Genomic DNA, 13632 nt, shown 5'->3' with positions numbered 1-13632 from the left:
AAATTTCCACTTTACATAAGCAAAACTAAAGAGACTCATGTTATATGGAAAACTCTTTAGTGAAACTGCATTATTATAAGAAATTCCATGGACGCTATCCTCACCCAAGATAGCTTTATACTGAATTGCATTTGGACCTCTAGCAAGATTCTAACATTTTCAGTTATAATTATTGTAGTTTCATAATATTATAGTCTTACTTCATAATAATACAGTTTTACTTTATTATAAAAATTTACTAATAACATGGATGCCTTCCTACTAGAACATTTTAAGTTCTGGCTAACTTGAAGATTTCTGTCAGTTAATTCTAGAGATTTTAAAACTGTATACAGTAAAAGAGTATCACTTTTAATAAGTGTGTTTCAACAACAACAACCATCTTATTAAATAAAAATAGGATAAGGAAATCTGTCTTTTTACCCAGGGTCTCTTAACTCCTTAGATTAAGAACGTGCTTTCCAGTATCCACGAACCCCTTAAGTTTATGCAGAATTTTATGTATACATGAATTTGTGTATTTTTCCTAAGAGAAGAATCAATAGTTTTCATGAGATTTTTTTAAGGTAGCTATGACTAAGAGAAAGAGATATATTTGATTTTAAGTATTCAATTAAAAGTCTGAGAAAAAGAATTAATTTTGACTTTTTATGAGATCAATAGCCTCTGTGACATCAACTGTTATTAAAATGATGGCTGGCCAAGAACACCAAATAGTACCATTTAAACCTTTACGAGGCAAGATTTCTAAGTACATACAGTTTTCTTTAATTCATTCCCCATCCTTGTATTAATGCCCTAGAATAGTTCTGGCTATCGGTCTTACAACTTGCACTACACCAAACACTCAAAAAAAAAAAAAAAAACCCTCTTTTGATGGGGGTAGGGAGGAGTTGAGAAAAAAATTTTTGCTTCAGAGTTTCCTTTACTCATGATGAGGGTGATGCTTATAATCATAGTTGACTGTGTGGATAGACATCACAATGGTACGAAGGGATAGTTACAAAACCTGTAATGGGCCATCCACTCTCTTCCTTTCACGGACAACCCCTCCACCATGTTTAGCCTCTTGAGTTATATAGCCTTGGAGGTATTAAACCTTTTGTTTCTCCAGTTTCTTTCTCCTTTACCTAGACTTAAAACCAACAGCAGCTCTAACCAACTGGGGTACCTTCTAACCATCATCAGGGGCTGATTTTTGTGTCCACTTCATTTTGACACACAGGTAGCTCTATTTGCACTGCTCGGTTATTTTAAAGTTCAATTCTCTTAGTATCTTATAGTGAAATCAAAAAAGGGATTCACTGAGTGGAAAGGAAACAAAATTCCCTTTCCACTTAATCACTTTTGGTTCATCATTCTTTATATCTGTAAGTCAGAAAAAAGATGAGGCAACCTGTTTTATATTCAGGGGACAATTTCCAGGGTGGGGGAGTCAGTAAGGATAAATCTGCTATAAGATTTTTCTACTGAAAGGAAACGAATTCTCCAACCAATAGACAACCTGGTATTATTTTGCTGTCACAGATACCAAACACAAAACTTCTGAGGGAAAAATTCCATTATGCCAACACTCTCAAAGCTCCCACTCAACATTACAACGCAGTGCCGTGTGAAAACTGGTCTTATTTCCAAAAACACTTACCGGATTCATTTTCTTCATATTTCCATGCTTGTTCTGTACTGTGTGCTGACACCTAATCCTTTGAATGTATTCCTTAAAGGTCTTGCAAATAGAGCTGATGATAAAGCTGAATAAAGCCTTCTCTGACACATTGCAAAAAGAGATGTTTTTATTAACTGGATAATGTATATCTCTTTGACTCTTCCCTCAAACTCAGCCTGGAAACCAGAACTTAGCTGCCAGTGTGGTGGAGGTAAATGCTTCACAGACACACAAACCACACCAGAAGCTTCTCCTTCAGGCCTTCCTTCTGTGGTGCTTTTTAACTCAACCACTTTACCCAACAGTGGCTCCAGCCAAGGTCACTGACGCCGCCACCACCTGCTGATTTGGGGCCTTCACACCTGCACAAACAAACCCCCCCACCGCCGACCCTCTCACACTGCTTTTTATAAACCCCTTCTCCTTGCTCCTGACCTCCTGACCCACAGTCATACCTCAGGGTCTCTCAGGGAGTCTTCCCCTGCCACCCCAGATGAGCTCAGGTGGCTGACTCGTGACACCCCTGACCATTCTGGAACCTTCCCCAACTGTGGGTCAGAGGTCTGCCATGACAGATGGCACCCCCATAACCACCACTGCTGTCATGCATCAAATTATTCTTCCTTCTTTCACCTCCATCATTTTTTAAACAGATCTCCATGGGACAAACACAAGGACTGATTGATTTCTTGTCTGCCATCTCATTTTGCTGCCAAGCATTTTTATTGACATAAGTGTAAATTATATCTAAACCAACTCCATACAGTCTGTCCTTCCAGAAAATCCTTTACAGTCATCCTCATAAACCTACTTTGAGATGAAAAAATCAACTATATTCTCCTCACTCATTTTAGAGTCATTTATATTTATACTGTGTTGCTCTAGTTAATGAGTTGTATAGTGATTTGCCTTGATAATATTTTTAATCTTTAAAAAAAGAAATTGTCTCAGAAATTTAGATAAGTATATATATAAAATATTATTATGATTAGATTATAGGGAAAGTCTAAAATTTTTCACGAATTTTAACCCAGTATTAAATCCCGGTAGATAACAGTTTACCTCTGAGATTCATACGAATGTGTTCTGTGTGAATAGCTCATGTATCCTTGTTTCTCACATACACAATTGCTGCCCGCATGATGCTTATTCTTGCTTCTCTCTCATTAACAGCTACATCTTTTGAACCTAGCTGTCTTACAGGGATGAATGATGTAGATACTCTTAGTCTACAATGCAGAAATTTAGACCTCTGATTTTTTGGAATTATTTTTCCTGAGCCATTCCGGCATAGAAATTTGTGAATTCGTTTATGGTTTTATATATCAATAATGTATTTTCCACTTAGAGCAATATAGAAATACTTCCTATACATAGGACATCCTTTAAATATGTCTTTATGACAAGCTGTCCCTAATAAATGATTCACAAATGACTAAAATGCTTTGAAATTTTAAAGTACAGATTTTCAATCACATATAATGTATAGATAATGGCTTCATTTTGAAAGTTACATAACTCTAGGCAAAAAAAAAAAAGGAATTTTTTTCTAAAATTGATTTCATAATGCAGTTCTAAATAAGCACTGTTATAAACAAAATTTTAGTTATGGTACATAGATTTTATGTTGTGTCAAGGTCATAAACCTGAAAATTTCATGCAGGGAGAAATATTATAAGCCATATGTTTTTCAAGTTGCAATTATAGAAGACAAAGATACTAAAAACTTTTTCGTATCTTTCTTAAATACTTAACAATACTTTACATGGGATTTCATATTCATTCAAAGCCTGGATATAAAACTTTGCTGTGAAATGTTCCAGTTAGTGACTGCGCTACAGAGAAAAACTCACTTGGCAAGGGACACCCCACCCCCTATCACCACAGCCAGGAGCTCAGCAGGCCTGGGCCTCTCCTCATGTTCTCCTGTGTTTTCAATAGTTCTTCATTTTTAAAACTTTAAAGAATGGTAGGGCCTTTAGCGAAAGATACAGAACAGTGATGATATATCAATTTATGCACCAACCGATTCAATTTGCTGTTTTCAAGACTCTTCAGGAGCCTGAGAGGCATACGTATAGCCCTGTGGGCAGAACAAGAGCTAACTGTAACTGAACTTAGTTTCAAGTTACAATTGAAATTGCGCCTAGGTTCTCCAAGAGATGATTTTCCTAATAATTATTTCACTCTAACAATAAATTATTTTCTTAAAATTCTAAGGGTATTATTTCATTAGTCAACTCCTAGTTGGTTTAACAGGATGAAAGCCTAAGTCTATCTGCAGTATTTATTTTTTTACCCATAATCAATGTTACTGAAACCATCAAAATAGGATTCAAGGCAATTTTCCTAAGTTCAGTAACCAAGTAACATGATGGTTTTTAACAAGAATTCTCCTGCTTTTAAACACTCACTGTAACACCTTATAACAATAGGATTGGAATTATATTTACACAGAACAACCAAACTGATTTGGGCAAGGTGGGAAAAATATTCTCAAATAATCTGTCAGAGTTACAGACAGGCTCTGAAGCATTTGGGGTAGGCCAGCACCTCACACCATTTGAATGTCCAGTGCTCTTCGGGGAGCAGACCTATAGGATACGGTGGCTTCTGTCAGGAGAGTGGTTTCTGGAACAGCTTAGAGAAGTACGTAATCAGCAAGCACCATCATTATAATGGAATGTTGATTGACTGTAGGACAGATGTGATATGGCTACAAGACAGTGAAATTAGATTAACGCTTGGTCATTTCAAAACACCTGCTTTAAAGTGAAAAATCATGGAAATATGCAATTAATTGACTACCTACATTTCAGGCCTGTATTTTAGAAGTTTAATCTGTTTTAAAATAAGGAGGAAAAGTTCACAAATGATGGTTCTTTTTCTATGTGCATATGTGTGTTTGTGTGTATTCAGCTGTAAGGTATTTTAACTAAATGCTTTCACTAATGTTTTGTCTCATTCCCATGCATTATGTAATCTCTACCACGCTGGGTGCTGTGTTGTGGATAGAGGGGCATCCTTAACAGTGGTGAGCTCAACCTCTTGTGAACTCAGTTGATCCATTTCAATTACAATATATACCTATTGAATATCTACTATGTTATTACCCAGGTTGAATGCATAGAAGCAGATATATGACTCTCCAACAAGTATCTTGAGATATCACTGGGGATATAGAATACTCAGATATAAAGCAATCAAAACAATAAATTATTAAGAAACCAAAAAGAGACCCATAAAGCGCTAAATGAGATTGGAATAGGGAGAAGCCAGTGGTTTATCAGAAAAGCTTGATTCTTCTAGAATAGACTGCTTCATGATATATAAATCCAAACAGTTGTGTTCCTTATGTTATCACCTCGCCTAGAAACATCCATTCACTAGAAGATAGCCCTAAATCTGAGAACCAATGCCCTTCTTCCTATCCAAGAAGATTCCTTTCAAATCCCTCACGCAGAGCAGTGTGACAATTTTCTGACCACTCGTCATGACTATAAAAGCAAATTCACCCTCCACGTTTATTTTATGCTGACTCCCACGGATGCTTTTGGCATCTCTCTTGGCAGAGTGCCATGTCAGCTGCTTCTATTCTTCCTAATTACCTCCTGTGCCCTCTGACATGTAAGACAGTGATTTCAGAAATGACGGAAGACAGAGAGGACATCGAAAAAATGTACCCTCTCCCTCTAGACATCAGTTTTCAAAGTAAATAAACATTTGACAGCTGATGACTGTCATGTGAGTGAAGTCTCTTATTGTCATGTAAAGGAATGATGTTTACAGAGGACTATGTGCTGTAACAGGATGTCTTTGCTGTTTTCTTAGAGCCAGATAACAGTGAATGGAAACTCTGGAGGTGCTGTGAGTCCAATGAGTTACTATCAAAGGCCGTTTTCCCCTTCAGCTTACTCTCTCCCAGGCTCGCTCAATTCAAGCATTATCATGCAGCATGGCCGCTCACTTGGTGAGTCATTTGATAGTCGTGATTTCCATGACAATTTCAATATAGCAAGTACAAACCACATGGGAAGATACCCAGAGTAATTTTTCAAAAAGGGAGGAAGAAACATTCAATACTCCACTATTTAATGACCCTATCCTAGGGGAGGAACTAAGAGCTGAGGATTCAACACGGGAGAAAATAGGCATCCAGCGAACCCAAAACCATGATGGCTGCATCTACCTCTGAGGCTATTAAGTGTTTGGGGGAGAAAGAAAAAAGTGGCCAGTTGGGTAGGAGAGTTCACACGACCAGAACATTCACGTAGCACATTTCCACGGATGGCAAATACCTCCATGTTCAACACAGCCTTTTTGTGGAAAAGCTTTCATTGTAGAAAATGGTCTTGGTATATGTAAAGAATTGTTTAACAGTTAAAACAGTCAGGATGCCCGGGTGGCTCAGTCGTTAAACGTCTGCCTTTGGCTCAGGTCATGATCCCAGGGTCCTGGGATTGAGTCCCACATCGGGCACCCTGCTCCGTGGGAAGTCTGCTTCTCCCTGTCCCACTCCCCCTGCTCATGTTCCCTCTCTCACTGTCTCTCTCTCTCTGTCAAATAAATAAATAAAATCTTAAAAAAAAAAAAAAACACTTAAAACAGTCTAACAAGGGGACAGGCTGCCTCACCAAACAGTAAACAGTAAACCACTGCCTCAGAAAGTGGGAAACTACTCTTCAAACTGAGACCAGAAGATCATCATCAGTCAGGGATAGCAGTTCCCTTAAAGAATGATCCCCGATTTTTATAGAGAGTTCTTAATCCTTTGAAAATTTAAGAATTTGATGAAAGGGATTTCTCCTCCAGAAAAAAAAATGAATATTTGAACATTCATAAAAAATTGTAAGCATATAATTTCATGGGGCTTGTGACCTCTTTGAAACCTCCTGGATAAGAACTTGTACCATATAATGACAAACATTTTTATGTGGCAAAATATAATAGGACTGTTTAGAAAATAACGTATTTCTTAGTTTTTAAAAATGTTTAAAAAAATAAAAAACACCGCAAACACTAAAAATCAAACCAAATCAAGCCATCATCCGAATTCAAGCTGAGAAAGTTTCCATGATGTTGAGTGACTGGAAGGCTTCCAGACAGCAGGGAGGAAGGTGGTGGAAAGTGAGCCAGCTACACACCTCTCAGAAAATCAGGAGAGGACCGATGCTCTGGCCACCACCAACAAGCAACAGAAAGAACGTAGAAAACAGGACTTTCAGTCCCATTTCCTCATTAACAGCAAGCAGCATCGTCCCCAACAGTTTGTTGAAAAACGTGATGCCATCAGCTTACCCAGGAACATTCAGCGTGTACATTGCGGATCTCAGCTTCTGTAGTCAACCGAACCTCTCTAACACTTACAAGAAGCCCTGAGACTCATTAAAGAAGAGTCTAAATACACTTGTGCCTTCTCTGATGCTGCTCCTGGGGATCATCTGGGACTCTTACAATGATGTCCTTTTAGAGCATAAGAAAGTAGAATGCCTTTGTGCCAAGATGTTGCTCTTAAACAATCAGTCCATAGTGCAGGATTATGACGGGAGTCCATTATACCTAGATTAGAGCTACGCATTGTCACACATCTATAGTAAAACTACAAGTTATTCTAGGTCGTAATGTTTTCCCAAATAATTATTATCAAGTCTGACTCTCTGTGCTCATTACCTGTTTTTTTTTTTTAAAGATTTTATTTATTTATTTGACAGAGAGAGATACAGCGAGAGAGGGAACACAAGCAGGGGGAGTGGGAGAGGGAGAAGCAGGCTTCCCGCTGAGTGGGGAGCCCGATGCGGGGCTTGATCCCAGGACCCTGGGATCATGACCTGAGCCGAAGGCAGACGCTTAACAACTGAGCCACCCAGGCACCCCTCATTACCTGTCTTAATAAACACAACTTTGTCCCTTCCACCCCAAGAAACAAAATATATAAATACTTGAATGCAGACAGACTTTCATATTAGAACATATCAATGGGTAGATTCACATACAAACCGTACTACATGGAAAGAAATTCCCTCTATAAACACAGTCGAACAGATTCCAATCGGCCAAGTGCTGAGATAGGTCCTGAGGAGAATATACAAATCTATCCTGCCTTAGAGAAACTTTATATTGCATTGAAGCCAAAAGACTACAAAAATGAGAGTAAGTAGACCTATAAAAGACAAATGAAATAAAAGGCTAAACTTGTATTATGTAAGCTATAAATTCACTGAATCTTGTGAACCGTATGTGAAGACAGAGTTAATACTGTTTGCTTGAGCTGGGATTTTGCACATATGAGGTACTCAAAAAATATTTGCTGTTTAGTAGAAATACCACCATCACAGTTCCCAACTCAATTCCTTTTGGGGATTAAGTGGGAAATCAGAGTCAAATACCACATTGTGTCTTCATCTGGAGTTGCATGGAAAAGATACTGCTTTTACATACAATGACAGATGAGGCCATTCTTCATCAGAAATGGATCAAAAATGCTTTTCTGTTGCAAACTCAATTGAACATAGCCATAATAATAATGATAGCAGTTATAAATGTTATAATAGATTTTAGCTTATAGGGATCCTCACTGTACTTATCCCTATAATGATGAGTTAAATCTTTTTAAAATCTTACTTATGAAGTTTTATATAAATTTGTTACAAAAACACAGTCATATCTTTTGAGAAAGAGAGAGAGAGAGAAAGAGAGAGGGAGAGATAATCCATTAATGCTGAAACATTAGAACTTTTCCATAGCCACATAAAAAGAGACCTTTTTGAGTACCGGATCAGACAACCTATGTCAAGAATCATTCTTGCTCACCAAAATTTTGAAATTTATTGTAAAAAAGCAGGAAGTCGTATTATCAATTGTACAAAATGAATGGTAATAATGTTGATCTTCATAGATATCTGTGAACTAAGAGTAAATGGAATATATAGTACATAAAGTCCTCTCTGTTTCTTAGGAAAGTATACTAAAAGTTAATAAACATGGCATGAAGATAGGAACATGAGAAATCGCACCTAATGTATATGCTTAGGGCAATTTTTATACTCAAGGGGCAAGAAATGGGTTTTGGTATTTTAAGGTTAAGGCAAAGATATTATGGCCATCATGGCTACTTAAATAAACATCAATACCAATAATTTAAAATCATTTATTTAATCCGGAAGCTTTCACATCTAAATATATGTTCAGAGGTAAAGATTTCTTAATGTGATTTTTGTTTTTATTTTTACAAAATTGCTGCTGTATACTTGACAGTCATATCTTTTATTCTCAGAGGACATTTCAGCATCTTTAATAAATAGTAGTCAGAGTTTCACAAAAATAATATTAACGTCTCAGTTTCTGCCTCTTCATCTATAAAACGGAGCTAACACACTAGAAGGATAAGACAAGGTAATACATGTACTTTCTTAACACAGTGGCTGTTACATGGTCACACCGTCTTTCAGCAAATGCTATTCTTTCCTTCACCCTTCTTCAGAAAAGCACCTTGTTATTGTTGTGTTGGGTACCTACCTGCATATTAACAATAGACGGCTCAAATGTAAGGTAAACGGGTTAAAAGAGATAGTGATGGCAATGGATTCTATGTTAGAGGTGGCATCAATATACAAGAGGCATCTTCAATTCATGATTCCTTGTGCATCTGATACATTGTATCTCCCCACACGGTCTCCGCAGATTCCGCAGAGACATATCCCCAGCACGCACAGTCTCTGGACAGCACCATGGGCAGCTCCATACCACTGTACAGATCCTCAGAGGAAGAGAAGAGAGTGACGGTCATCAAAGCCCCACACTACCCGGGGATCGGGCCCGTGGATGAATCCGGAATCCCCACAGCAATTAGAACGGTAAGAAATGCCACGGTGTGCGTTGTTGCAGGGCTGGGCACAGACTCTACAAAGGATGGATTGTCGATGGCTTTGTGCATTCCGATGCTCTTATATAATGAGGATGGCCCTCTGTGCCATCTCAGTTCTCAGGAAATATTATGCTGTGTGTGGCAGAGAAAGAGAAAAAGAACTTGTCGATCGAAGCTGATCACACAATCTGTTTTTGCATTTTTAATTGAAAATCATGAAAACTGTGATCATGGGAAACCAAAAAAAAAAAAAAAAAAGAATGTTTTTTGTTTTACCTTTTTCCAAGGAGTGTTAGGGCAACAGAGAGAAAAGAGAAGGAAGGAGGAAATGTGAATTATTTGGCTGCATTAAATTCCCACGTGCATTGCAAATAAACCAGCGATTTGTTTCTTGAAACGGCTGTGTGTTCACATCAGGAGATTGGGAGCTGTGAATTGGGCATTGGGAGGTGAGATGATTAGAGTGAAGGGAGTTAATGTCATGGAAGGGAAAAACTGAAGAAAAATACACATTTTAGTGTCCCTCTTCAGCTGTGCCCGCTGCAAGCCCTCAGGAATGATAAATGAAAGTGTTTGGATTTTTTTTTTTTTTTAAGTCTTTAAACTCTGCCAAAGCATTGCTCAGTGTGTCAGGGCAGCCCCTTCTGGCAAAGCTCAGCAGAGGCAGCTATTGAGAGAGCCTGGGCAGGCAGCAGCTCGCTGACCAGTCTCCTTGCAGAGAAGGTTGGGGCTAGCCGGCAGAAGGAAGACTCTGGGAGCCAGGATGAGAGCAGCCGCGCCTCTGCAGGTGAATTGGGGGGCTGTGCAAGAAGGGGGCGCAGGCAGACCACAAGTGCCTGCAACACCCACATACCTGGGGGTTGGAGGGGGGAGGTGTTGCCAAGAGCTGCTTCCCTGGAATGCAAACCCTGGGGGGCCAAAGACAATAGCGGATAGAGGAAAAGAATCGGAAAGGGATCAGGAAAAAAAAGCAGTGGTAAGATTGCATCTCTCATGTGGGGATGAAGCGTTCTGAGAGAAGAGTTAAAAATTGATTATTCCAAGCATCTGTATTAGAACCGAAAGCCAGAAAGTCAATCGGTACAGCAGTTGCTGGGGTTGTAGACTCGCTAGATTCTGGGAACACTGAATGTGGCTAATTACAAAGTCCCACAGATCTATGTTGGAACTGATGATTGTCATATTTAAGTAACAGAAAAAGTTCAGAGATTGTGACTGACAGTCCTATGACAACTACATGTTTCTGGTGATGGCGTCTTGTCATTTGTTTGCCTTTTAAGATTTTGGACTCAGAATGGTTAAATTTGAAATCTTTTTTCCAAATAATGTAGGGATGCAGTGTCAGACAGGAATGGTGTCCCTGGTTTTGTTTCCTTGACCCTCAAGTCACAGAAGATGCACACATTAAGAGATCCCTGGTTCTATGTTGTTATAGGTTTCTGTCTGAAAGGATTGTATCTGAGATCTCTGAGTGTGTCTTTAACATAGATAAATGATATATAAGAAACAACACAAAAAGCTGGACCATTTTTTTTATCCATAAGTCATAATTTTCTTACATAGCAAGGACTTGTTAGTTTTCAAAAGGAAAAAAGAAACAGACGTCATAGATGGTTAGTGAAAATCAAGGAGTATTAAAATTCTATATTGTCTTTCTACTTGCAAATCAAAAGCATGTTTAGATATGCATAAGGAAACACATGTACTAAACATTCAATGCTAGTTTTCCTTCCATAAAATAGAAAAGAAAATATAAGCAGCCCAGAAGTTCCTTATAAGGAACCATAATTTTTATGTACAGCTGTGCTCTTATTTAGACTTTTAAAACTTTACAAAGAAGGTGCAGGTCTGTGAAGACTCTTACTCATGGTCCCTATTTTTTAGGCTTGCTGAGCACATCCCCAAGTATAGCTGTGTTTATAAATGTTGAGTCAGGCCATCTCTGAGCCACAGCAGGCCAAGAATCTCCAAGGTTGTTTTTCTTTCTCATCCGTGTAGAAAGTAATGATTATCAGACTCAAATTGCTTCACATGGAATTCTGCTCAGTGTAGCCACCAAAAGCAGTCCTGTCTCAGTGTATCATGTTATGGTCTCATTTTAGACAACCAGCCTATACCAAGGAAACAAAATTTTGTAAAGTAAACTAGAAACTCTAGAAAGCCAAAAGTCAACAAATGTACCTTTGAGTTATTTGAACGAAGGCTCCCCCGTCTGCTCTCTCTCATGTGACCTGGGAGTCTGTGTTAGCCTTTTACTGCCATTCTTAACGGCAACAAAAATCGCTAGGGTTCAGGTCCCAGGAGGTTGTCTAATTAAAGCCAGCTAGTTAAGTGAAATACAAGAATCTTTTTTTCTAGTTCAAATATAACACTGTTTGAGCCTTTTCAAAGCTAGAGAGGGGCAAAAATAGAATAGAATCCCTGTACACTCTTGTGTAGAAAATATGTGTCCTTTCCCTTTTTGGAAGTCTCTGCATGATACATCAATGTAGAGTTCTGATGCTTTGTAAACTGTAGCAATGTAAAATGCAGGTGTATTCTGTCAAGATTATAGGAAACAACTGAATAGTGAATTGCTCGTACTTAACTGTGCATACAAAATAACCTTGAAGGACACATACGAAAGTAAACGTCCGTAAATTTGAGTAGACTTCTATTTACTTCATCTCAGTATTAGCCATAAACACTGGGGTTATGCTAATTTATAAATTTAGCCATTTATAAAAGAAACTTTAAATGCTTAGAGTGCTTCTTTTAGAAAGGGACAGAGAGTTTTAGTATTGCCTTATACCAATTTCATATTCCTCTTTGCCAACCAGTTGGGCATTTTCTGGCATCTCTGCGCTCACCATATAAAGCTAGCAGATGGCAGAACTGAGCTCCTGCCTGATCCGTGCCCTCCAGCAAGTGAAGAAAAAAAATCCTGTCAAGATACATTGCCATATACAGTGATATAACTTACTTACTCGATTTCCTTGTTGCTATTGGTTGTGTCCAGGATGGCTGGGAAACGTGTGTGCGCAAAGTTATGTCTTATTTTCTGTTGCTGAATACCTGAAGGAAATAAAGCTTAACCAAATAGAAATTGATCTTTTATGAACATGTCCCTGAAATATACATGTTCGCTACTATGTTTAAACCAGCAAGGAATAAAACTAGATGCCTGCTTCATCACTGCCCCCCTCCCACCAGCTCCCGCCATTTGAATATAAGGTCAATCAACAATCTCCTCAGCTTTTCCATTGTAGAAAGAGCCTCGAATGAATGAAGAGGTGATTCATAACAAAGTCAAGTAGCTCTTAATGCTAATCTATATTTATAGCGATTATCAGAACCATATATTCTTAGAGACAAAAATAAATTTAGATTTGGCACAAACCCCTCAATTTCCAGATGAAAATGCAATTATCACATTTCTGAGGGAAAAAAAATCGGATATAAGATCCATACCAAAGCTCAGTCTAAAAAAGTACACGAATATTTTTATGGCAGTCCTAACAGAATATTTTATATCAAGAAAACTGTCTCGGAAAATCCAGTTTATTTATGACTGTACACAGAATGATTGAGTTTCTTGCTGGAGTATTTCTGGAAATGTTGAGATAAAGATCTTGCCAAGCAAAATCTTTATTATTATACAGGTATAGGTCTACTTTCACAGGTATAATCAGGTAGCGTTCCATCCAATAACCTGGATTCATTCACTATTTTATCCTTAAATATGTAATGTTCCTTGAGCATAGCTTATATTCTGGTCATTGTTCTAGGTCTTATTGTATATGCGGCTTCATTCCATTTCCATAACAACCCTCTGATGTAGCTATAATCTCATCTTAGAAAGGACAAACCTGAGGCCTAAAAGCTTACCTAACTGGCCCAAATTCATATTGCTAGGAAGTAGGAAACAATAATTAAGGAAGCAAGATTTGAATCTAGGTTGAGCTGACACTAATTTCTTCTTTCCACTACAGTCCACTGTTTCTATCATGCCCAAACCCCGGGTGTGTCAGGAGCTTCTACTCCCAAGGAATTTACAATTTAGCCAGGCAAATGTTGCCTGTATTTTATTATCATGTTTAAACAATTTCAAAACAATATCTAC

The 13632-nt window shown here is 38.1% G+C and overlaps 1 protein-coding gene across 17 annotated transcripts in view; it reads left to right on the top strand.

Annotated features, from left to right (window-relative positions):
• The window catches only part of SORBS2 (sorbin and SH3 domain containing 2), a 90548-nt gene that overhangs the window by 14575 nt on the left and 62341 nt on the right, over positions 1–13632 (top strand). For 11 of the 17 annotated variants that reach the window (XM_044912818.1, XM_044912815.1, XM_021694256.1 and 8 more), the window contains 2 exons: positions 5498–5636; positions 9347–9519. In XM_044912818.1, the coding sequence (XP_044768753.1) occupies positions 5498–5636; positions 9347–9519 (312 nt within the window). Of the gene's footprint in view, positions 1–5497; positions 5637–9346; positions 9520–10293; positions 10318–13632 lie in introns of those variants that run through there. The other 6 variants (XM_021694252.1, XM_021694258.1, XM_044912821.1 and 3 more) reach the window with 3 other exon arrangements.

Source organism: Neomonachus schauinslandi, chromosome 2, assembly GCF_002201575.2.
Source record: "Neomonachus schauinslandi chromosome 2, ASM220157v2, whole genome shotgun sequence".
NCBI lineage: Eukaryota > Metazoa > Chordata > Mammalia > Carnivora > Phocidae > Neomonachus > Neomonachus schauinslandi.
The sequence above is the reverse complement of the archived record's forward strand: the minus strand, read 5'-3'. Positions and strand labels throughout refer to the sequence as shown.